The following is a 26,484-nucleotide window of genomic DNA, read 5'->3' as shown; positions in this document are numbered from 1 at the left end:
TATCGTAAATTTTAGTATTAAGCTTTCCGTTAGTGATATAGATATCAAGGTCGAGGAAAGGGCAGTGGTCATTGTTAGTATAAGCTTTATTTAAAGTAAGTTCAACAGGATAAATTTCTTTAGTATACACACTGAAGTCGTCATTATTGAGAGCCAAAATATCATCAAAATATCTAAAAGTATTATTAAATTTGTTTATCAGATGTTGTTTCCATGGGTCTTTGCTGTTTTTGTCATAAATTGTAACACATAGCAATACAAAAACAGGTCCGCAATAAGTGGTGTACAGTTAGTCCCCATTGGATTTTCGATAACCTGACGATACACGGAATCTCCAAAGCGAACAAAAATGTTATCTAGTGAAAGTTCAAGAACATATATAGTATCAAAGCATGTCCAATTGACAAAGTTTTTTTGTTCATTGCTACTAAAAAATGACCTAAAAGAGTTTGAACATATATATTTACATTCCCACTTTTTAAATGCCCATTTTATAAGGTGTGTGAATGTGAGGCAATGTGGTATACAGGGTAGAAAATCAAAACTTTGAACAGATTCAAAATCACCAATATATGCATGCAATTTATCAAGTACTTCCAACGAGTTTTTGACACTCCAAAAGTAATTAATTCCACTATTTTCAAAGGCCTTATTTGAACAATTTATTATCAGGTTTTTTATTGTACCAAGTGTACTAGTAAGTAAAACAGACAATTTAGTAGTTGAACAATGGCTGGAAGATGAAATATGTTCGTTATAACTTCATTTGGTAATTAGCGTAGCTTAATCAATTAACCCTCAGATCAAGTTCCGTAGCCGGTTTTATACAGTCCACGTTTTATAAGAAGCCGAAAATGATTTTGTATTGAATTTATGACAACCGGGTTCACGACCTATTCGCACTACTCAAACACTCTCACTTATTATTACAACTTGCATCACTATATCAAAATCGCACCACTTAAACAAAACAAACTATAACAAACTCGGAGAAATTTGTTTAATCATTAGATTGTTTTCTTCGATCCTTTGTATATTACTCCTTTCTTGGAGCATCCGTGTCACACAAAGACAGAACTTGCACCACTCGATAAAAAACACACTACAAACTTGCCCTACGGAGGATTTTTTTTTTAAATCATGAGGGAGCTCTAGATTGTCTTCTGTTAATATTCACCGTTCTTGGAACAGCCATATCACACAGAGAAATAAATTAACTCGCACCTTTCGAAAAAATGAAATATTATAAACTTACATCACTAAGAAATGTTTTAATCATCAGTTTTCTAGTTGTCTTCTTCTTCTTTTAGTTATTTCCTCCGTTCTATGTAACACCTAGACAACAACATTCAAACTTCCATGGAAGAAGAACTGACAAACTAATAGAACTATCAACTATCAACGTACCCAAGCTGTATCACCAAAAACATTTCAAGTAGTCCTTAAGCACGCGTTTTTTTTCTCTCTTCTAGTCACCTCGTTCTTTTCTTGCTGCTATTTTTGTCATTGATGACCTTAGCCGTATTTGGCACAACTTTTTCGAATTTTGGGTAATCAATGCTTTTTAACTTTGTACTTGTTTGGTTTCCTTTACTATTTTGATCTGGACGTCACTGGTGGTGAGTCTTATGTACACGAAACGCATGTGCACGTGTGGTGTATTAAATTATAATCCTGGTACCGTTGATAAATATATGTCGAAATGTCATATTGTAATGTTTATTTGTGTATTTCTCTGTCCTGAATGTTCTTGCATTTATTTGTAATGTAGTCCTATCATGTAATGTTGTCATTTTAGTGTTATATTCAACATTACCATAAAAGCGCAAGGATTGACTAGCCGCAAAATCAGGTTCAACCCACCATTTTGTCTTAAAATTTCCTGTACCAAGTCAGGAAAATGGCAATTGTTATCTTTTGGTTCGTTTCTGTGTGTGTTGCATTGTCGTTTTGGTTTTATTTGTTGCACCTCAGGGTTTCTTTTGTTTTGTTGTTTTTTCCTCTTATAGTTTTAAAATGTGTATTCCTCAGTTTTAGTTTGTAACCCGGATATTATATATATAGAGACAAAATTTGATTGGAATGAGATATATAAATGATGCATCGTTGTTTAACTCCCTGAAAATATTGTAAACTTCTTCCTGCTTGTTATGTTTTAGAAGTGGTGACATGTTGTTAAAGAACCCTAGTAACAAATGTGTAATAGCTGTTGTGAAAAGCAACAAGTCATCAATTTGAACTATTTATTTTTACAATATTTATTGTCTAAACATTGTTTCGTAAAGCTGCAACTCTCGATTTAGATTAGAAATAATCCAATAGACCAGGGAAGTTTTTGAACTGGAATGTTGGAGATTCTGTCTCACAAAGCAGTTCCTGTGCGAAGTGTTGCTTGTCTTTATCGTGAAAACCTATTTCGATTCCAAACAAACACATTTCGTTGTCATCACCCATACTATAACAGATAAAACAATATTTTGTAAACACACTGGAGAAGTAGAGAAATAACTATCCAATACAAGCGCTACTGTGTCATCATTTCATTTTAGTCATTATGATGTGGTTGGTCAACGTACACATTTCATTATGTTTTAATTTTCTTTCGTCTTATCTTATCAAGCACTGAACATTATTACCTAGTGGTACCCATTTATTGCTTATCAAATATGTCAATAGGAGAGAATCTTCATATAATCAATTGACATAATTCCAATTCCATTGAAGAATTGATAACCACATAAACCTCAATAAAGGTATTGGTTATTTAAAAAAATGTTCTAGTTCATTTGATATTTGATACATTTGTGCTTGAATTTCTAAAATCAAATTAAACAAAACTGCATGCGATGTTATGATAAATATACACAAGTATAAAAAAAAAAAAACAAGAAAGGAGAAGTGTGACGGATTAGAAAATCGCTCACATGTTATATTTTATCAAAACAAAATTGATGAAAAAAAGACGTCCAATCTATTCAGTAGCAATCAAATAATTCAAAGAATTTTCAAATACGAAATCTGTTAGAAAAGACATCACACGCTACAGCTCGTCACTGTCATGTTGGTGACGTAATATAAAATCATTATTGTCTAATCTGTTGATTAAGTGTAACAGAAATATTTGTTGAAAAATAAAAAGGGAAAAAAATTGTCAGACGGATAAACTATTAAAATACAATATACCAACAATTTCATGAGTGGGGTGTAAATTCAAATATCTGAAAAGACGTATTAAACAGAAAGATAACTCCCAAACTATTCTATATAGCTAGTTTCAATTTTCTATTCAATAACAATTGGAAATGACCGAAAAAAATGATATAAAATCAATGTATATTGTTATAATGATCCACCTGATTTATGTCTTTCGACGACCATCGGATCTCCGTTTATATGGTTACCTGGATAAACACAGGAGAATATGTTATTAGCACTAGTTTTTACTGCTTGGAAGATGTAAGTGTAAACATGAATTCAGATTTGCCAAAATAAAGCTGATGAAGTTAATCTTCCTTAGAGATGTTTTACACTTACCCAAAATATATAGGTGTTTTTTCCTTGTTAATATAAAGACACCTAGCTGCCTACAATGTTGAAATCGATAATAATGCATCTTTTGATATAATCATGAGATATATACAGGTATAAGACATCAATCGAACATAGTTGAAAAATAGCGGCGTTTTAACCCTTTAAACTTTTCGATGAACTTCCAGTGTCCAACTTGATTACGAATATAGCACAGTTGTCTCGACAAGTGAAATTGTTGAATCTTAAAATAAAAAAAATTATAAAAAAAAAACGATCTAAGACATGTGCAGCAAAATTGATACCATAAATGTTATTATTCGAATATCTATTAATACGAAATTACAAATTATAAACAAAACTAATCATAGGCAAAAACGAAAATTTTTTTTTTAAAGCTACCATTACCTTAATCTTTAGCTACTACGTTTGTTGCCATACATTGTATTTGTTAGTTTTTTTATTGATTAAGATTATTACACAATTTTTATTGCTGTACCATTACTGTTTGTTTTGTTCACGTATTGTTGTCAATAAGATGGGATTTTCTGCGACTTTCATACAATTGAGATGTTTAGTTAGCTATGAAACCAGATTTTATCCACTATTTTCTACATATTGAATACATATACCAAGTGAAGAAAATAACAGTTGTTTTCCATTCATTTGTCATGTTCGAGCTTTTGATTTTGCCATTTGAAAACTAACTTGAATTTTCATTTCATTTTACTTATTTCATTTAAGAATCTTGTGTGTTTCATTTAATGTTTATAAAACACTTTTCTGAAAATTTAAAACGTTCTGTCATCTCTGAAAACAATCAATAAATGAAATGCATAAAAAGGTAACCATGCATTTAATATAAACATTGCACAAATTATAAAAGTAATCCTTAATTGGAAATCTATCGAGAGATCATTTAAGCCTTGCGCAAGCTTCATTATTATCGGACTCACACGACAAGCTATGTAGAGAAATATGATGATAAACTGTATGAACATAATGCTTTAATTAGTTGATAGGTTGATGGTTGCTTAACGTCCAAAATGCTTTAAGATGAACATTTCAAATGCACAGATGCCACAGCAACATATAATAATTTTCGTTATAGTCTAAAGATGTTCATAATGCATGTAAATTATGTAGTAAATTAATTTTCCTAAAAGCAAGGTTCATAATAAGCAAATGTAAACAAAAATAATAATTTGCTTACCAAGATATCTCCTCGTCGTATATTCACATTTCCTCCTGGTATTTCAAACCAGTTCTGAAAATGTTATTAGAATATGCTTTGTTAGAGAGAATACCTATCATAACTGCTAAACGATTGATAGACAAACTCATCATAAACAGCATGTTGAACATTTTGTATTTCCGCTATATGCACGTTTCGTCTACAAAAGACTCATCAGTGCACGTGACGCTCGAATAAAAAGTTAAAAAGGCCAAATAAAGTAAAAAAAAACATTGCTTTCTATTTGGTTTATATTCTTATACTCTTTTTGTAATGATATTATACATTGTATGTACATCAGTCCATCGGAAGATGTATCGACCGAGTGCAAGTATCATCAGCATTATATGCATCAATTTTAAATCAAGAACCATATTGACTTCGATATACAAATAGGGGGAACTAGACTTTCACTGTCCGAAACCGTTTTTAATATATAGAGAGTAGAGATTGACAGTATTTAGTGGCTCATATAATAAATCGTCATGTAAGATGGATTAGTTGGAACTTAATCCAATTTTCTGTTATATAGTGTCATTGGCATTGCCAGTTTTTGTAAAAAGAATTGGTCGTAAACAAAAATACTGTTAATACGCAAACCTTTCATATTACCTTAGCCTTTGCTTGAGGTGATCCACTGCCTAATAAAGTCCAAGTACCATTTCTCACTAAAAATGCCTCTACATGATAACCTGTAATGTAAGTTGATGAACTATGTATCGTCTATATTGATACATTGGAAATTTAACACATATATCCATTTCGTTTGAAATTACAATGTAAATTCTTATCTTAAATCAATATTCAAAAGATGAACGCACTGAAACATATTAAAACGCAAGATATACTTGTAGTAGAATGTTTGTGTTTCTTCTTGTGCATTTACTGAACTTTATCCTGTCGCAAAATTTGTAAACAAGAATATAGAATCCTAATATGACGTGCTTCTTTCGCTTTGTGAACAAACCCATGCTCTAAATCCAATAACATTTATTTGCACATGCGTATTTTGATTTCTTCAGAATAATGAATTTTATCAAATTATCATGCACGTAATATATTTCCCTAATTTTAAAACACTTTCAAACTCTAAATTGGTTCACATGATGTTACTAATTCATTTATTTTGACTGTAATGTGTTGCATTCCGAAATTGACATATTTGACCGAAATACGACAACCGTTTATGCTGGCTGTTCAAACTCCTCCCTCTGAAAAATCACAGTGCCAGCCGTTTGCTTCTTTTTTTTTTAATAAATGTACCAACATTTTAAGCTGAACTTGAAATTCATGAATTTGAATATTTAATGGCGAAAGTTGGATAAAATAATGTAAATATTGGGTCGATATATTTTAGTCTTGATTATTTTTCTCGCTTGTATGTGGCAAGGAAGCAAGAGTACACGGGATGAAGAAAACGACCTTTGTCAGGAAACTGAAATTTCTGGTAAAATTATGATCGAATTAGAACGAACTTGTCAATACGGGGTTTAAACTCATAAAATCAGTGTTGACATTCACTAGTCACTATTGAGAATACGCTTGTGTTCACAGTCCGGAGGAATTTTAGGTACAGTTTGCGATTCAGTGACCATTTATACACACTAATAACCTCTAGAAGAAAGGTCTTTAATCTTAAAACTATAATATTATTTCTTAACCTGATTTATTAATGATCAAACTTTGGTATATTTGCCTGATTATCATCAAATACAGAACTGACATTTATTAACTGAGGAGTAATTCGCAATTTTAATGTTCGAGTAATGCAATCTTATCTAAAGATCTAAAATGAAATAACACCTACATCGATTTTATTTTATTTTGCCGATCAAATCATTATTTTTATTCAATGTCCTTTTTTCGTTTACCGGGCGCTTCTATATTTCCCTTAATAATATTTAGATTTCCTCAATATATATTTTGATCTGCCTAGATTTGGTCATAAAATTCGATACTCAGCACATAAAAGACGATTAAAATTGCAATTGAGAATGGAAATGGGGAATGTGTCAAAGAGACAACAACCCGACCATAGAACAGACAACAGCAGAAGGTCACAAATAGGTCTTCAAGGAAATACAGATACAATGTACAGTATAAAATACCTGCATGATGCGTATGCATTCGATATCGAAATGCTTTAACACCTGGCAATTTCCATTCACATGCTATGTTTGAGTAATATCCTGTAAGAGCATATGAAATTTACAATATATGAAACTACATACATTACATACAGCTATTCTGTCCTATTAAAAACATACACTTGTCATACGTTATCAAACGGCGACTCTTATCAATCAAATTTGATTATCACAATGTTTTATATGGTACCATCATGCGAACTTCCAAACTAAACTATGTTGATTAACCTGTTTATTTTTTCATATTATGTATGTATTGAACAACAATTTACAAAGAACATGTCTTAGTAAATTTTATACTCAACTCCAACTGAGACAATGGAATAAAAAGTCCGTATCATAACTAAACATTCGTAAGGCTAACTTAAAAATGTCCCTAATAGAACTCAGATTTACCCTTGAACACAATAATTAGCAAAATTCGATAACGTAAGATTGATTGATTGTTTCTTGTTGACGTCAACTTAACGTTAACGTGGCTTATTGTAAAAAATTACTTTAAATTTTTATCTGTACTCTTATACAAAATAATACGTTTCTAGGGATGCATGCATCATGCAAAGTAAAATCACAAAAATACTGAACTCAGAGGAAAATCAATTCGAAAAGTCCATAATCACATGGCAAAATCAAATAACAAAACGCATCAAAAACGAATGGACAAGAACTGTCATATTCCTGACTTGGTACAGGCATTTTCAAATGTAGAAAATGGTGGATTGAACCTGGTTTTATAGCTAGCTAAACCTCTCACTTGTATGGCAGTCGCATCAAATTACATTATATAGTCACCGATGCGTGAACAAAACAAACAGACATAATAGGTAAAAATGTCAAAAATAGGGGTACAGCAGTCAACATTGTGTTATCATCTTAATCACTATAAAAACAACAAATGTAACGAAGAAGCACAAAAAGGCATACATCAAATTAACATCCTCATTTTGATTATATTATACGATTATATTTGTCTATGTAAAATGCACCCATCAAGGAAGGAGGGTATGGGTACTGGTGTAAAATTGCACGTTTGAAATTCGCACAGGTAGACATGAAATAATTTTGTCCAACAAAAACAGAAATAACTGCATATACCTATATATCTAAAGAGCATGTGTCGCTCATCTTGGTCTATGTGCATATCAAACAAAGGACGATGTGGATTCATGACAAAATTGTCTTTAGGTGATAGTGATGTGTTTGTAGATCTTACTTTACTGAGAGTTTTTGCTGCTTACAATTATCTCTTTCTATAATGAACTTTTCCCGGTAGTTACAGAGAAAAATATTTCGTAAACATTTACAAATATTTACAAAATTTATGAAAATTGTTAAAAATAAACTATAAAGGGCAATAACTCCTTAGGGTGTCAACTGACCATTTTGGTCATGCTGACTCATTTGTAGGTCTAATTTGCAGTACATTATTGCTGTTTACAGTTTATCTCAATCTATAATAATATTGAATATAATAACCAAAAGCTGCAACATGTTCTTAAAATTACCAATTTTAGGGTAGCAACCCAACAATGGGATGCCTGATAGGTCTAAAATTTCAGGGCACATACAACTTGACATTATGAGACAAAAACTACATTTTACCCTATATACTATTTTTAGCCATGTCGGCCATCTTGGTTCACAGGTGGGATCATCAGACACATTTTTAACTAGATACCCCAATGATGATTATGGACAAGTTTGTTTAAATTTGTCTCAGTAGTTTTAGAGAAGAAGATTTTTGTAAAAGATGACAAAAAATTACGAAAAATTGTATAAAAATTACTATAAAGGGCAATTACTCCTTTAGAGGTCAATTGACCATTTTAGTCATGATGATCGTAGATCGTACTTTGCTGAACATTTTTGCTGTTTACAGTTTATCTCTATCTTTAATAATATTCAAGATAATAACCCAAAAAAAAGGCAAAATTTCCTTAAAATTACCAATTCAGGGGCAGCAACCCAACAACCAATTGTCCGATTCATCTGAAAATTCCAGGGCGGATAGATCTTCATCTGATCAACAATTTCCCCCCCCCCCCCCCCCCCCCCCCCATGTAGGATTTGCTCTAAATGTTTCGGTTTCAGAGATATAAGCGAAAATGTACATTTTCCCCTTTGTTCTATTTTAGCCATGGCGGCCATCTTGGTTAGTTGGCCGGGTCATCGGACACATTGTTTACACTAGATACCCTAATGATGATTATGGCCAAGTGTGGTTAAATTTGGCCCAGTAGTTTCAGAGAAGAAGATTTTTGTAAAAGTTAACGACGACGGACGCCGGTGAGCTAAAATAACAGGAATATTGAAACAAAATATTTTTATAAATTACCCTTTGGACTGTTGCTAGGAATAAAACCTCTGCTTCCCATCAAATATCCTTGAAAGTTATACTTTCTTCTACAATAAAAAAAAATATACCCAAATTAAAGTACAAACATCTATATTACTTTGGTGCACTTTCTAAATCAATATAAATATTTTGATATGAGCGTCACTGATGAGTCTTGTGTAGACGAAACGCGCGTCTGGCGTACTAAATTATAATCCTGGTACCTTTGATAACTATTCTATTACGCTGTAAACTTTTTAAAAGTATAAGTCTGGTACTTTCTGATAAATATTTAACATTCTGTCTACTTGTGTTAACCTTAGATAATGATTTCAAACATAATGTGTTTTAATAATTGAATGTGGTAACTGAGTGTCTAAAGTCATATATAACCCAATCATTCATTAGTATATATTTTTTCTACTCATTGGCCACATAATGGTTCTATCGAACATTGGTAAACTGCTGTAGTCATAATAAAATTGAGAAAGGAAATGGGGAAAATGTCAAGGCGACAACAACCCGACCAAAGAGCAGACAACAATGTATACATTAATATGTATTTCGTGTATTTTCATGTGATCATTACATATACGAAATCATCGGTGTTAAAATGAAAGCAAAATATCTCTAAATATGCATTTGTACTCACGGTTTGTCCGAAATGTTTAAGGTAAGAGTTGCAGCAGGTTTTGTTTGATCTGAAATTATTTGTTTAAAGATAAACGGTTTTTCTTATTTTTGTTATTGGTATTGTCACATGGTAAAGTCATGTTGATTTTAGGAGGCACGACTTTGATATCGCTTAGAATATTTCTGTTTGAAAGCGTTGACCTCGAACCTATTAGTTATTTGTTATATTTTATTTTGATTATTTGGAAAACATAAAGGCCTGGTGTGGTGTTATTTGTAATGAACATCATTGGCCTATATTAGTTTTAACAGTTAAATTTTTGATACACTGTTTTACGTCATGCCGGCTGATAAAATGGAAACTGTACCCTTGCCTTTATTTCAAGTCAGGATTTTTAATATTCGTAGTGTTGTTTAATGACGTAACTGATTAAAATACTATAACCGGAAACAATTAAAAAAAAAAACCTGCATAATGACGAAGTTTGTATATCATTATTAATGTGAATGCAAATGGCGGTGCGCCTGACAGATGAGTTACGTTTTTAGATAATTGCTAACAAGTGACATTTACAATTGGTATTGGTATCGGTTTCGACCCGGAACTTGTTAATTACTGTTAGTCTATTCTATTTAATGAAAAGACCTCATTTCGTGTGTCGCTTCTCTTCCTTCCACAATAAATTAATCATCATGCCTCTGTGTCCTTTATAGTCCGGATAGTGTTTCCATCATTGAACAGTCTTTTACGTTATAGACAAGACTTCCGTTTCAGACTGATTTAAAATTACACATAATTTTCATGTGTACTTGGAAACAGGACAATTATTTATTTTTTTGTATATTATGAGCATACATTTACTATAGTTAAAGTGTATAATATACTATTTACTATCAATTCCAAGTTTACCATCCGCGGCGGCCTTTCACTGATAAATTATATATACTAAATTTTACTATATACAGCGGTCACTTTTAAGTATATATTATATAAACAGTCTCTTTATAATATATCAGTGACCGTTTTCGATAGTAAACTTGGAATTGATATTAAATAGACAATAACAATCAAAACCAAGGAGAAAACAAAGAATCACAACACCAAAGGACATTTCCATCAACAGTTATAAATCTATACTATTAAACGAGAAGACCTCATTTTGTGTGTCACTTCTCTTCCTTCCAAAACAAATTAATCATCATGTCACTGTGTTCTTTAGGTAACATGCATAGTCGCATTTGTCATCCATTCTTATGATTATTCAGATTGAGTTATTTTGGGAAAAAAACGACAAAATAGGTGTCCGGATATTGTTTCCGTCATCAGACTGAATTTTAGTCATGGATAAAAACTTCCGGTTTTAAACTTGCACACAAGAATAACCAATCGTATGATAGATTACAAAAATGAAAAATAAATAAGCCAATCAGAGCGTTCTCCATATTATGGTTTTTAGATCGCAAGAACCACAATTATTAGACCTCCTTAGAGACAATTATTTTTCGCGTTTATTCACATTTAAACTACGATTATACTACTATAATGTATTGAGACTCCGTGTATTCTATCTACTTTTTCTGAAATATTTTCAGTCTAAGGGGTCATACCAGTTATATATATTGAAAAAAGTAAAACATGGGGAAACAAGAATGTGTCCAGAGTATACGGATGTCACATCGGCACTTTTATTCACTATATTTAGTGGACCGTGAAATAGGGTAAAATTTCTAATTTGGCATTTAAATTAGCATTATTAGAAAGATCGTATCATAAGGAACATATTTTCTAAGTTTCGAGTTGGTTGGGCTTAACTTCATCAAAAACTACCTCGACAATAACTTTGACATGAAGCGGGACAAACGGACGGACACACGAATGAACTGACGAACAGATTAGAAAACATAATGCCCAAAAATTGGGGCATACACATTTATTATTGAAAGTGAAAGTAGTGATTTGGCCAAAATGAAAGTAGGGTAGAGATAAGAGGGAAGCAGGACGTAGTCGGGACGTCGGGGTCGGGTGCTTTTAATCTCGGGATTTAAGAGATAACTGTATTGTATTTGAAGCTTTAAGGACGTCCATCGGTTGTTTTGCTGTCGTAAATTTAGATTACCTGGCGACGCGTAGCTTCAAATACAATACAGTTATCTCTATTCTAATGCAAAACAAGTTCATAATTAAATTTCAACCATTATTTTAGTGTAAAATCTTCATTAAAGAAAATTCCGCAACAAGATGTTATCTTCTTTGGTCCCTACACTAGGTGACGTCATAGGTATGCTTCCGGCGTCAAACATAAACATCGGACGTTTTCTGGCTTCTGTGCTGCTTCAGAATGTAATAAAATTTGATATAAAGATTTGTAGGTGCAACATGTGAGTTTTTTGGCTTATTATTAAAGAAATTACATGTCAATACATTCAGCAATTTATAATGTCGGCTTCCTTAGTTACAGACAAGGAAATAGAGAATTTTACGCTAACTGTCATCCAATCAGAACCATTGATACAAAACAATTGCATTAGAATTCGGGATTGATCCTTAAGGGATGCGGTAAATATATTTGTTTTAAATTTCGGGATGTCGGGTTATGACTTTCGTTAAAAAACGCACCTCGGGATTTTATGTTTTTAAGTTGGGACTTCGGGTACAGGGCCCCTCAGACCACCCCTCAAATGAGCCTTAGTCATTTATACGAGATTCAAGTCGTACCATTGGCATGTTAAAAGGGCTCTCAAAAGGAAAAGCACTGATGGATTGTCATAGAAGCATATTTTATTATAATAATAATGGTCTATAAGCAGTTTCATTTATTTCATGTTTGAAGCGATGCAAATCTTTAGATGACTGACACAAAACTCATTCATTGTTTATAATAATATAATTTTTTTGTGATAAAGGAATCCTGCAAAAGTAACAATGAAAAAGTATTGTCCTAAATTTGAACGTAGGCAGCCAACAACCATTTGATTTCCTGGTTGGGGGAGTGGGGGGGGGGGGGGCTATTGATTTTTTTGGAAAAAAGGGTTTGCTTCCAATTTTTGGATAAAAAAATATTTGTTTTTGACTTTGAGAAAAAAAAACAATGTTTGTTTTACCCTCAGCTGCCATTAAATGAAATGGTAAAATTGAAAGACAAGAACTGTTTTCGACTTGACTCCAAAAAAATGATTATTTTCGCCAAAGGCGAAAAAAAAAGGTTTGTCTGGAAAAAAATCAATAGCCCCACAAACCCCCTCTCCGAGAATCAAATGGTTGCTGCCTTAAAACAATCTCTTTCAGAGTAGCATTTTAATCAATCTTATTCAAAGCAAGATCATACTGACATGAAATGTGACTTAATTTTGACTTGTGATCTAAAACATTATTGTTGACTTAGCCCCCAGAAACTGCTCTGAAATACTTTTAAAATATAAATTTAAAAAATGCATTCTTTTTTCAAATAGAAGAAGAAAAATATTATTGCGTCTTTTTTTATTTATTTTCGAGTTCATGATTAGCACTATTTATTTATTGGTTTAGTGTGAGTTTTTTTATAATTTGAGTCCATTCATTAAAACTACTAACTTGCATGAAATCATTGAGACAACATTTATTGCTATATTTAGTTTGTTCATACAAGGATTGCAAATTAATTTCCTTTTATTTAAAATGAAGATTTTACATTCAGAGTACTTTCATTATGATCTCTTTTAAGTTTAAATGAAAAAGTAGGACCAGGTATCAGTAATGAAAAGGAACTCCTGATTTTTTTTATTATTTTAATCCTGCCTTGATCCATTATTCATGAATATTTTGACTACCCCTTGTACTTCACTTTTTTGTTAAAAAAAATGCCCATACATGGTAATCACATGACGTCCTTTGTTGCTTTAAGAAATGGGGTCAAACCGGGATCAGCTTTCCGACTGTGATTTGACGTTTACCAAAAAATGCATTGTAGCAAAGGGGAAGAATAATTGTGGTATAAGGCCAGAAACACGACAATAATTGAATTTAACAGAAAGGAAACACCTATCAGACTTTGGAAAAAAGGGAGAGGGCTTTTGATACCTTATATGAAATTCTGCAGTCATAATAATTATCTTTTACAAAAATTCATCCTACAACAGTTTACAAGCTGTATATGCCCGCGATTTCGCGGGTGTTTTCTAGTAATAATTAAAAAACAACACGAACTCCACAAAAAACCGGGAGTGAAATCAGGTGCTCCGGAAAGGTAAGCATTTCCTGCAAATACACTTTATTTATAGTAAATGTGTGTTCATAGTTTACAGAAAACAAAACAATAATGGACATAAAATAGAAGGGCAAAATAAATGTCCTGTCAACAATTACCTTTGACTTTTGATACCTTTCCTGAAATTCACCAGTCTTAAAATCTTTTACAAAAATTCATCATACAACAGTTAACATACTTTCAACCACGCTTTAGAAGCCCGCGATTTCGCAGGGTGTGTTCTAGTATTGATTATGTGGAAAACAAAAGGATCTGGAAAAGTGAAATTTTTTATCAACACCATTGTCCTATATCACTTATTTATAAAGTTGAATTCTTTAATTCGTCGTTTTTACTCCATGCCGGTTAATATATTGTTTGTTAGTTTTAAATATAGTACACGCAAAACTTCATTTGTTCATCTTGCATATAGAATTTGTAACAGCTGATTTTTGTTAATCTAATAAAGTACAAAATACTTATTGCCATGATCTTTTTATGTCACACATATGTTGTTTATTGAAACTAAGTTGTAAGTTAAAATTCCCCCTGATTTGATTATACTTTTATAGACGTTCTCCCTTTTGTACTGAGTAAATCCATATGACATATGAAACGTATTTAAGCAGTGTTATCTTAAGGTTTTTTCAATGAACTTACTATTGTATACACCCTGTACATTATTAATTTCATATAATTTATGACATATTTTATTCCAATAAAATTGCAATGGGTGCAAAAACAACTAAAACAGTTGTTAATGTTGATCTACATCATCACACATATGACAAGGAATATACGTGTAAAATATGAATTGAAGGAGAACCATATAATTTACATGCTGACATTAGGTCCAACTTAACATATTCTTTCCCATGTTTAATCTAACCTTTAGTCTTCATATTACCGAGAAAGACTAATTAACGTACATATGACGTTGGATTACATGCTATAGGACTATGTGTACATGATGTAATCAAACGTCAAGTGGCAATATCGTTGATGACACCAAGTAACCATTAATAACATTTGAAGCATACATGGACCAGTACCTTTTGATTTATATCTTTTGACACACTATATACAATTTGCTAATAAGAACTACATAAACTATTTAATATTCCAGCGAATAATTTATGAATAATTGACAAAAGGTAGTATTCAGATGTCACACAACACTTTGAAACACTCTCATACATATTTCAATGTTGTGAAAATGTAAATTATATGACTCACCGGAGAATACAAATGTTATAATAGATGAATTGCAATATATATTCCATCATGACATTTAAATGTATAGTGCTCTTAACTTACTTATTTGCTTGCCACTGTAATGAACTTGAAAAACTAAGTATTTCATACTAGTTTGGGATCCCAATTCTAAAGATAGATCTGAAACAAACAAATATAAAATGCGGATATATTTTTTTCATACAGTATTTAACTATTCAAATGCCTTTAAGATAGATAAAGTGTTTCAATAATACACCTTCTTTATAATTCATAACAATTTTCATAATATTTGTATACTATTTAACTGTATAAGGTATTTCAGCGAGTAATCGTAAACAGACTATCGACTACCAAAATGATACTAAATTAATCGGTTTCGTGTAAGGACAGTATCCGCTTCTTTCCATTATGCTTATGTTCTTGTGAAGGCTCTTATGGAAACTTATATTTATATATTTATATAATAGCTTTGTGAATATATTTACTGAGCGAGTAATAAATGGTTAAATATTAGAAAAAAAACATGTCGGTGTTGGTATATATAGAGTTAGGAAAGAAGGTTTAGTATTGCTTACAATGTAATAATTATAAATGTGATAACCAAAACCACAAAAAGTTGATTCTTGCTATTAAGAAAATCAGTATGGAAATCAAAGATGTCAGCGGAAATTTCAATAACTGCTAGAAATATATCTAATGTTTGGCAGATATTTTATTGTTGGTTACCGAAACAAATCTTAAAATATTCTTACCATCTGGAAATTCAAATACACCTTTGTCGTTTGTGTACCTATCCCATCCACCAAATCCTGCAGAAGATCCAACACAGTTTGATCCTTGGGTCTCTTTACATTCCCTGCGATAAAAAAAAAATACAATTCATGTCTTAAAGACAATTTTAAAAAAGAACTTTTTAAATTTACACTTTTCTATTAGAAGGACCCGATTTTTTCTCGAGGTAAGCTATTTTCTGTAATTATGATAATGATAAATAAAATATAAATTAACACAAAAAAAAAGAATTAAAAACAGATTAGAAAAAGTAAAATGAATTAAACATTCAATGGTATTTAATGTTATACTATATTACATATTTGATGTGTTACAAAAAATTCCTTCAAAGAGGATTGCATACCATATTTCTTTCGATATTGGCATTTCACAAACACTTGTGGCAACATGATGGACACGACTTCTATCAACGTCAATTTGAATGCTTTCTTAAAATACACAACATTACAGAGTAAGATTTATATTTCAAACACATGTTTTGTCGATGATCGACACCAATGGTTTACATATATAACTTTTTTTTAAAAGGAATTGGAATAGATGTGTACACAAATAATGTAAAAATAGATGATTTTGTTCGCTGCAATTGCAATCTCATAATTTTTACAGACGTATCGTTGATTCTTTTGAAATAGACAAATCTAGATAAAACATGAGAACTGAGAGAATAATATGAACTCAAAACTAGTTTTAAAATGTTGAATAGTAGTATTTAAAATAACCGACAAGCCTCGCGTTTTATATTTACAAATTGACATCGTAGATTCTTTTAGAATAGACAATTCAAGATAAAATAGAAGAACTGATAGAATAAAATGAACTCACAACTATTCTAATGTTGAATAGCAATATCAAAAACGCCCGGCAAGCCTCACGTTTCATATTTGAAAATTGAAACTTTTCCGAGTGGAAAAAAAATCATATAACTCTAGTGAGTTGAACAATATGTATTTAAAGTAGATACAGTAAGAATACAATCAGTCGGGACAATGCATCATTTTATCCCACATAAAAGGTGAGACAGTCAGTTAATAACAATGATGCCGACCTATACAATTAAAAAATGACATCTTTTCTATCTTTGTGTATATAAAAAGAATAATCAAAGATATTCTATAATTTGTAAAACTACCCACCTAAGTAGCCTCTTTCGATATTTTCAAATGGTATAGATCTGCATACATAAGATTCGTCCTTAAATACATAAATATATATATATGTATCATAGTATAAAGACATTTACATAGATAAAGATCAGTAATAATATTTTAATGCATCGTTAGATATATGTCAATAATGCAGATTGCAAAGAAAGCCAGTTATGTGAGATACACTACAATATCAAATAATGTAACGAAATATCATATAAGTTAAACACATGAGATTGATCATGTTGATTAATCAATTAACAAATTACCGTCAAGTTGTCTGAATTCAAAAACTACATTACCTCTAGAGTGTCTTTTGGTGGCATCTCAACTATTATTTGGTTTGAGACTGACAATTGTAAAAAAGATAAAAACATTACACAGCTTATTAAAACCATGATTTTGTCAGATTGTTATAGTGTTAAATGACATTATTTGTGAAACTGAAAATTATCTTTACCGTTGTCAATCAAATTTTTGCACGGCTAATTATTAACCCTTGGAGTTGAATGTAATAAAGACGTAATAAGGAAAACTTGTTTATCTTGTTAACCATATGTTTGTTCTCAAACGATCCTTTGGAAAGTCATATGCACTAATGCATATCTAATTTGATCACAACAAGTTTGCGTGATAATGTATACAAAAAATGCTTTCAAGGTCTCCTTGATTCATTTCGTTTTTTTGGGTTTTTTTTTACTTATTTGCGTATTTTATTGGCAACCGTTTTAAGTATATGTTTTCAAAAAGTTTGGATTCATTGGAGTTTTATTTCCATTCTGTTACCTTTTGATACAATTTATTCAGTTTTTATTCAAACAAAAGTACTTATAATGAAAGGAAAATTATGAAAAAAATATTTTTAAATGTTTTCTAATTTGTATATTTTAAGAGCTGCTTAATGTTTCACAACATGCAATACTTCCAAACTGATAACAACCTGACCAAAGCAGAAAACAGACAAAGGCCACCCATAGGTCTTCGACACAGTGAGCAAATGCCGTACCCGGAGCCGAGCCTCTATACAAATTGTGTACTAGTTCAGTTAAAATGGACGTCACACTAAACTCCAAGACATATAAATGAACTAAAATTTAAAAAAAAACACATACAAGATAAAGAAATTAACCTGAAAAATGCGCGAAAATGCGTCAGGGTTACACTTGTTTTGTGAGACCCAAACCGTCCCTTATACCTGTAGGCAATGTAGAACAAACAAACATACACCAATACGCACAGTAAAACTCAGTTTGAAAAGTCCGAGTCCGATGTAAGATTAGGTTACAAAAGAAATTAAGAAAAATGACTTTGATATATAAATTAACTAAGGACAACTAGAAATTACTAATTTGTATGAAAACTTATCGTTGCCATTCGAACTTTCCAGTTCTTACGTTGCGCCAGATGAATAAGCAAATTTCAGTTGGAAATATGGTAAAAGTTCAACTCAGTCACTTATTACGAACACAATATCTTCGTTTCGAATTTAGCCCTTGACTTTGATAATCCTGTTTCTATTGACAAAACAAGTACATGTACCTATTTTTAGCATGCTTCCTTGTTGATTGTAAATTAAAAAAAAATCAGCCAATAATATGGAATGATAAATAAATTGGTAACTATATAAACTGTAGGGATGTGTATGTTTAGCAGACAAAACTCACTGTTTTAAGGAAAATGTATTACTTATTATTCGCTGTGTTGATTGCTGTTGGTAGGTAAACTTAATTGGTGATAATACACATAGTTTAATAGCCGTTGAACTCATGTAGGCGATTGAGCAATATGGGACAAAACAATTATGATATTTTCGTCGTTTACATAGTTTAAAGAATACTTTAAAGAATAATTTTTTAAACAAAGTTAACAAAGTAATAATAAAACCCCTTTCTCCTATTCATTGTTCTTTTATCATTGTTATAACAATAATTCGTCAAATAAATTAAATTTTGAATTACTTTCTTATAGTGCAGTCAAAGAGTTTACGAGGTAAGACACTTAGCTTTTTTTATGTCTATTTGGCAATTGAAATTACAGAAAAATAAGACATAAATGTGAAAGAATCCGCGTTAACTCTGTTACAAAGACAATATCAATTAAAACCAAGGAGTAAACAAAGACTCACAAAACCAAACGACGTTTACATCAACAGTTATAAATAATAAATGAGAAACAACACGAACTCCATTTAAAACCAGGAGTGAAATCAGGTGCTCCGGAAAGGTAAGCATTTACGGCACCGGTCGTGTTATTTCTTTGTTCAGTTTGGTATTGATGGAAGGTTATTATGACTGAGGAAGAATATCAGATATGATTTCTGACACACTTTTGTCATAATGGCCAATCAGCTCATGATGGCGACCGTAAAATTAGTAACGTATTTTGCATGTGTTTAACGGCTTTATATACGATGTAATGAATTAGTATATTGATATATTGAGTTAAGAGATGTCTTATATAAGAAGAAATAAACCAAAAGAATTAAAATATTTATCAAAATATTTTTGAATGCTTTTGAATGCAATCAACGATGTTTAGCTCATATCAAATACAACAACTGACGGTTACTTTATCTTTCCACAAGACAGAATGCATCGGCCTTTTTAAATGTGAAAGTTTTTTCTTCATTTTGGAATTCTTGTTTTATTGCAATCTAAATTAAAGTAGTCTTCCGCCCGAACTTGCTCCTCGATTTTGTTTAGTTGTTTATATGTTGCTGGCTTCTCGCAACAAAGAATCAAGATCTACTAACCAAAAATGAGGACCAAGTGCAAAGAACTAATTTAATTACATTGGTCATCATGCCTTTGTACAGTGTTAAAATTACTTATTTCACTGAACACTTTTGTTTTTATATCTTAATAATACTCTCGAGTCAGCTAAAACTAAACTAAGTTATTCTATCTTCTCAGACTAACATAGCTACAATACTTGCAACTTTAGGCGTTACTACTTAGACATCAATCAGTGGTCATCGATCAGTCCCCGATCAGTCCAAATCGCATTAAATGCACGTCACGAATCCGTCAGACTTATAGTAAACATATTTGACTGATTGGACGGATTGTACGGGTTTGTCAGATTGAATTCTACTACTTCATTTGTTGGACTCATACATATTCCGGAATCTTATTTCTGTTTCATATAATCACAATTGCGCCACGGGCAAAAAGCGTATCGTTCAATTAAAGAAGCTCGACATTTTATTATTAATCATTTAGCAAAGATTTAAGCATCGAGAGAGAATAGACATATGCAATTAAAACTAATGTTAGATATAATTAGAAAAGTGAATGTCGTTTATATTATGGTTATTATTTTCAAACTCAATGAGTGCTGAAATATTTATCATGACTGATAAATGAATTTTCCCAAAATGCTCTGAAAGATTAAATGAATTAATAACGTCTTTTTTATTCCGATGTATTGTTTTCAATAATATAAAGAAATATGCAAGTTGGACACTCGAAAAATATTCAATCAAAATATTCCGAATTTTTGTGAAAAAAAAAAATAAAAAAAAATAATCATATCTATTAAAAGTTTTTGCGTAATTAAAAATTCATAGAATAAAAAAAAAATCTAAAAGTTCTAATCAACTCCCTTTATATATTTAATCAATAGTTACTCATCAAAGTCCAATTCAATTAACTAATTGCTAAAAAAAAAGTGCATTATTTTTTTAAGAGAAAGTTTTGTGTAAGGATAAAAATCATAAGTATTTTACTTGTGTTGAATAAAAATTTAATTATTTCATTATTTCAATGATTTTATTGTTAATTCATATCATATTACAAAACAAACATTTTTTAATGGCGTTTATAATGACTGATTGCATTATTTCTGATATAAAAGAAGAAATATTTTTATTTTTGAGTAGTGAAAACAAAGTTTTTGGTATCTTTTTACTCAAATTTAGTATATTTTATGAAATCAGCAAATCCTGATGTACAATAGAACTTATATCAAAAGACGGTTCTATTCAAATACAGAAATTATTTCATTATTATTCAACAAAAATACATATTTTCAGGCTTACATCATCATTTTTGTTTTAAAACCCTTATCTTGAGGCAATTAAAAAATTTCAAATAACATTACTTATTTTGGATAAAAAGAAGAAACATTGGTAATTGTTAACAATGCAAACAACATTTAAGTATTTTTTTTTATCTGATATTCATTTTGATTAGTAATATGCAACACATCCAACAACAACATATTTTATGAAGAACAACCAATCCCGATATACTAATAGTATAAAAATTCAAAGGCAGTTCATGATTTCTTTTAAGATAAAAAAAAAAAACTTGATTCTTATTCCTATTATACAGCAACAAAAAATTAGAACTTTCAAAAATAAAGAAATTATATCATTAATGTGTTCCTTTGGTTTATGTTTGTAACCCGGATATATTTCCTCGCAATCGATTATTGACTTTTGAACACCGGTATGCTAATGTAGCCTTTATACAATTCTTATTCAACACAATCAAAAGTTTATACAACTTACATTTATCTTAAGGTATTTTAAGGAAGTTTGCTACTCAGTTTCAAAATAACAAGCTTTTCAAAACACTGGTATATATTGATAGGGGATTGATAAAAGAACAAAAACGAGCAAAAATAAAATAAAGGTCAATGTGCTTGTTTTCGAGAAATAAGCCATTTAAGTTTTAGTCGGAAAATGTTCTCTCTTGATTTTTCATAGCTTTAGCATTGACAAGTTTAAGTTCTCAAATTCTATTATAGAATAAATAAGATTGTATAAGACTTTTAAAGATGGTTTATAATTATTCATGTAAAAGATTTATAACTAAATCGGCAATTTTTTAAAGCATTCAAATCGATAATACCAGAGGATTCCAAAAATCTGATAGATTTTCTAAAACATGCAATCGAACATCCTTAAATAAATCATTAAACATAACATTGCATGTTTTCCGTAAAAGAAGAAACATATTGGTAATTTAAAATAACGCGAACAACATTTAAGCATCTTTTCTCTAATATCTCTTTTTATTTAACAGAAAAAAACCTGATGTACAAAACGTTTTAAATCCTATGGCGGTCAGATCGACCGTAATTCGAAATTATATCCTTAACAAAATATGTTTATTCCGGGAAGTTTATGTTGAGAGAAATTTCTTGGTTGTTTTGATAATAAATACTCTTTTTGCTACGAAGCTAAAGAGACCCTTTTTACATCTTTTTGATTTTTAGGTCGTGTGAAAACTTTTTTTATACATGAATGTAAGGTTTGTGGAAAGTATCATTTTCATTATGACATCGATCTAAATATGCATATCATTAAATTATGTATTCAATTGAATTAAATTGATACAAAAGTATTGTTATGAGCAAAATATTGCATTTCAACGGTGAATTATATATGGATCTTACGGAAATAAAGTTTATCGATAAATATTCTTTATAATCATAGAGACACAAAAAAGGACATTTTTTATTAGAATTTAGTACTTCAGTATTGCAACTTATGTATATTATCATAATATCCTGTTTTATGATAGTCCAAACTATATCAATCAATTTTAACCCTGTACATCGGTGCTTTTTCTTTATTTTTACTAAATATTTGAATGCATATATTAGAATCACCAGTTGAATTCTTTAATGTAAATCACTGCATCTTTTTTTGTTTTTTGTTTTTTACTTTGTAATTGTTATTGCAATAAAGAGTGATAGAAATATGTGATGTGTCACAGGGAAACCGTAATGATTTGCTCTCAAACATCTAGTTTAATCAATACTCCTTTTTTTAAGTACTAGATGCTGCTTTATCAGTTCAGAAGGTAGACGAACGTGAGTATTACTATATATGTTTCTTAATAACATTGGAAACGCTTTTCAGTGTGTTTCATTTTTGTCAGGGATCTATTATACATGTGTGAACTGATAAAGCAGCATCTAGTACTAAACAAAAGGAGTATTGATTAAACTAGATGTTTGAGAGCAAATCATTACGGTTTCCCTGTGACACATCACATATTTCTATCACTCTTTATTATACATGTCTACGTCAATTTTTAAAGACCAAAATGTTGCAAAACACCTATCCTACCTCCATGACAAATATGTTGTTGTCCCCGCAGATAAAGCCCCAAACAGCATCGTTTTTGTGTGTAAAACTCATTACATTAACTGCTTGATAAACGAATTAGGTATTGACAAATCACTTGGAAACTCAACATATACCCTCACGACACTTACCAAAGAGGAAACCCTGGATAATCAATGGTCTGTTCTGTGTTCCTTTAAAATTTCAACCAAAGATGAAGAACTGGATCTTCAATCACTGTATTGGATACCTAAACTACATAAGTGTCCTTACAAACAACGGTATATTGCTGGGTCTTCCAAGTGCTACACGAAACCTCTTTCTAAACATCTATTTTATCAGCAATCAAAGACGGGCTTCAAAGTTATTGTTAAAATGCATATTCTAGAGGGGGCGTGAATCAGATGTGGATACTTAAAAATTCCAAAGATCTTTTAGAGTATATACAATCTAACTCTCTTTCATCTTGTAACAGTATTAAAACATTTGACTTCTCTACTCCTTACACTAGTATTCCACATTCCAAACTAAAAGACAAATTGAAAGAGTTGGTATTGCTTTGCTTCATAAAAAAGAATGGCCAACGTAGATACAAGTATCTTGTCTTAGGGAGGGATAAATACTACTTTGTAAAGGATCACTCTGATTCAAACAAAATTTTTTCTGAAACTGATATTATCAAGATGCTTGATTTCTTGATTGACAACATATTTGTTACGTTCAGAGGACGTGTTTTTCAACAGACTGTCGGCATTCCTATGAGAACAAACTGGGCCCTTTACTTGCCGACTGGTTTCTTTATTTATTATAATGAGGCTTACTTCATGTAGGAACGTCTTAGGAAGAAAGATAAGAAGTTAGCAATATCCTTTAACTCTACTTTCCGCTATAAAGATGATGTTCTTTCATTAGATAATTAGATAATAAAATTTGGTGACTATGTGGAACGCATCTATCCCGTCGAGCTAGAGATAAAGGATACAACAGATACAGTTAAGTCGGCCTCATATCTTGACTTACATCTAGAAATTGACAATGAGGGTCGGTTGAAAACAAGACTTTACGACAAAAGAGATGACTACAGCTTTCCAATTGTGAACTTTCCATTTCTAAGTAGCAACATTCCAGCAGCACCTGCATACGGGGTATATATCTCCCATTTAATACGATATTCCCGTGCTTGCATTTCCTATCATGATTTTCTCGATAGAGGGTTGCTGCTCACAAGGAAGCTTTTAAACCAAGAGCTCCAAATGGTGAAGTTGAAATCATCCTTTCGTAAATTTTACGGACGCCATCACGAGTTGGTTGACCGTTATGGAATAACCGTTTCACAATAATATCGGATATGTTTCTTACGTCGTAACTACAATTCCCTTCCCTTTCGTGAATGTGACCTACGGAATTAGACTATTTACCGGATTTGTTATCACATAAGCAACACGACGGGTGCCACATGTGGAGCAGGATCTGCTTACCCTTCCGGAGTACCTGAGATCAACCCTAGTTTTTGGTGGGGTTCGTGTTGTTTATTCTTTAGTTTTCTATGTCGTGTCATGTGTGCTGTTGTTTGTTTGTCTTTTTCATTGTTAGCCATGGCGTTGTCAGTTTGTTTTAGATTTATGACTTTGACTGTCCCTTTGGTATCTTTCGTCTCTCTTTTAAATGAATTCAAAAAATGTTATTGCAGTATAAAGAAATAAAAGTTTGTTTTAAATTGTAAAAGGTAGTTAAATAATGATAAAGGAATTGTAATCTAATTGTCATGATTACGATATAATAATGTTAATATGGTTATAAATCTTTCGAAAGGTTATGTTTACTGTTCAAACTAAAAAAAATCAGCTGATTGATTTTTGTTCTTTATATATCAATGCAACTCGTTTTTACAATATGGTTTGTTTTATCTTTGTCTATGATATCTTTCAATTAAATGACTTCTGTAATTATTTTTTAGTATCACCGCAACAGTTTTTGGGTACGTTTATAATTATAGCAGTGCAGTCTTGAAATTTGGTACGCTTGACACGCCTTTTGCCTACAAAATATTCATCATCACGATCGAAAAAAAAAGATAAAAAGGCAAAAACAAAACATGCATCCTATAACTTATGCTAGATACAATGGAAAAAATAAAGCCTTATTTTACAATTGCGTTACTCAGACAACACTTTACCATAAACATTCTTACTGTACATTTTTAAAATTGTATGTTTTGAATGATGTTTGTCCTTTATAATTTTGTTACACCATATCCGGATTTCGACAATTCGTGTCTCGTCCGTGATGTTAGGGATCGAAAAGTATTTGGAAGGCCATTTAATTAATCTCAATTTAGGACAAACTACTGAATTTAAAGAGTCAAAATAGGATGAACGGATAATATAAATCGGAGAAATAAAATAATACAAACCCAAAAAAAATAAATATAAACAAGACTAAATTGAAAACAAAGTTCAAACCTATGATTGTATTTATATATATAACGAGTAGACGTTGTAATGACTTAGTAACGTGACAAGTTTTATGCCAAATAGAAAATACTTAATAACGCTACTTTTAACTAATAAAAAAAATCTATATAAAGTGAAATAAATATAAATTGAACTTTAGGTGAACTGCCAAGGAAAAGAGCTGATGATGCACTAGGCAAGTTTTTCTTCCTTATTTTTTTTTATATTTCAGAAATTATTCATCCACTTATCTGTATATTTTTCTATTTTTCTATTTTATTATATAGTTATTTACCATTTATTAATCATGTAAAGATTGATAAATATTTTTTTTTTGTTAACGTTAAGATAAAATAGTAAAGCATATAAAAGTCGACAAATAACTAAACTTTGATCCAAGTATGAGATATATCTTAATTTCATGCGCCTATGCTTACCCTGTTCGTTCGCATTTTAATATATTCTCGTATTACGGATGTGAGACTTGGACGTAAATTATCAGCGACGGCACTTAGTGTGAGGAGAATTGTTCAGCGATGTTACAATGTATGTAAACTGTCTGAGGGAGGGAAAACAATAAACATATTCTTCAATTTTACAGTATCCAAATTCAGAAACCCGATAATCCCTACAAATAACCAAATCTGTCCGGAATCTTACATGATTTATTTTTTTC

The 26,484-nt window shown here is 31.0% G+C and overlaps 1 protein-coding gene and 1 long non-coding RNA gene across 2 annotated transcripts; one reads left to right on the top strand and one right to left on the bottom strand.

The window, feature by feature from the left end:
• Positions 1-2,231: 2,231 nt before the first annotated feature.
• Positions 2,232-17,748, bottom strand: LOC139526105 (peptidyl-glycine alpha-amidating monooxygenase-like). The gene is made up of 12 exons (XM_071321252.1): positions 17,579-17,748; positions 17,265-17,322; positions 16,472-16,556; positions 16,089-16,192; positions 15,418-15,495; positions 9,897-9,945; positions 9,245-9,312; positions 6,871-6,951; positions 5,375-5,454; positions 4,742-4,795; positions 3,535-3,584; positions 2,232-2,455 (listed from the first exon to the last, which is right to left on the bottom strand). The coding sequence occupies exons 1-12, from the start codon at positions 17,672-17,674 to the stop codon at positions 2,305-2,307; spliced, it is 954 nt and encodes a 317-aa protein (XP_071177353.1). The 5' UTR covers positions 17,675-17,748; the 3' UTR covers positions 2,232-2,304.
• Positions 17,749-18,885: 1,137 nt separating this feature from the next.
• On the top strand, positions 18,886-26,001 carry LOC139527767 (uncharacterized). Its single transcript, XR_011665441.1, has 4 exons — positions 18,886-18,990; positions 19,245-19,265; positions 23,061-23,099; positions 25,313-26,001. It is a non-coding gene; the product is annotated as an uncharacterized lncRNA (long non-coding RNA).
• Positions 26,002-26,484: the final 483 nt, after the last annotated feature.

The sequence above is a fragment of the Mytilus edulis genome, chromosome 6 (assembly GCF_963676685.1).
Source record: "Mytilus edulis chromosome 6, xbMytEdul2.2, whole genome shotgun sequence".
Classification (NCBI taxonomy): domain Eukaryota; kingdom Metazoa; phylum Mollusca; class Bivalvia; order Mytilida; family Mytilidae; genus Mytilus; species Mytilus edulis.
Note: the sequence above shows the minus strand (reverse complement) of the source record. Positions and strands in the feature narration are given on the sequence as shown.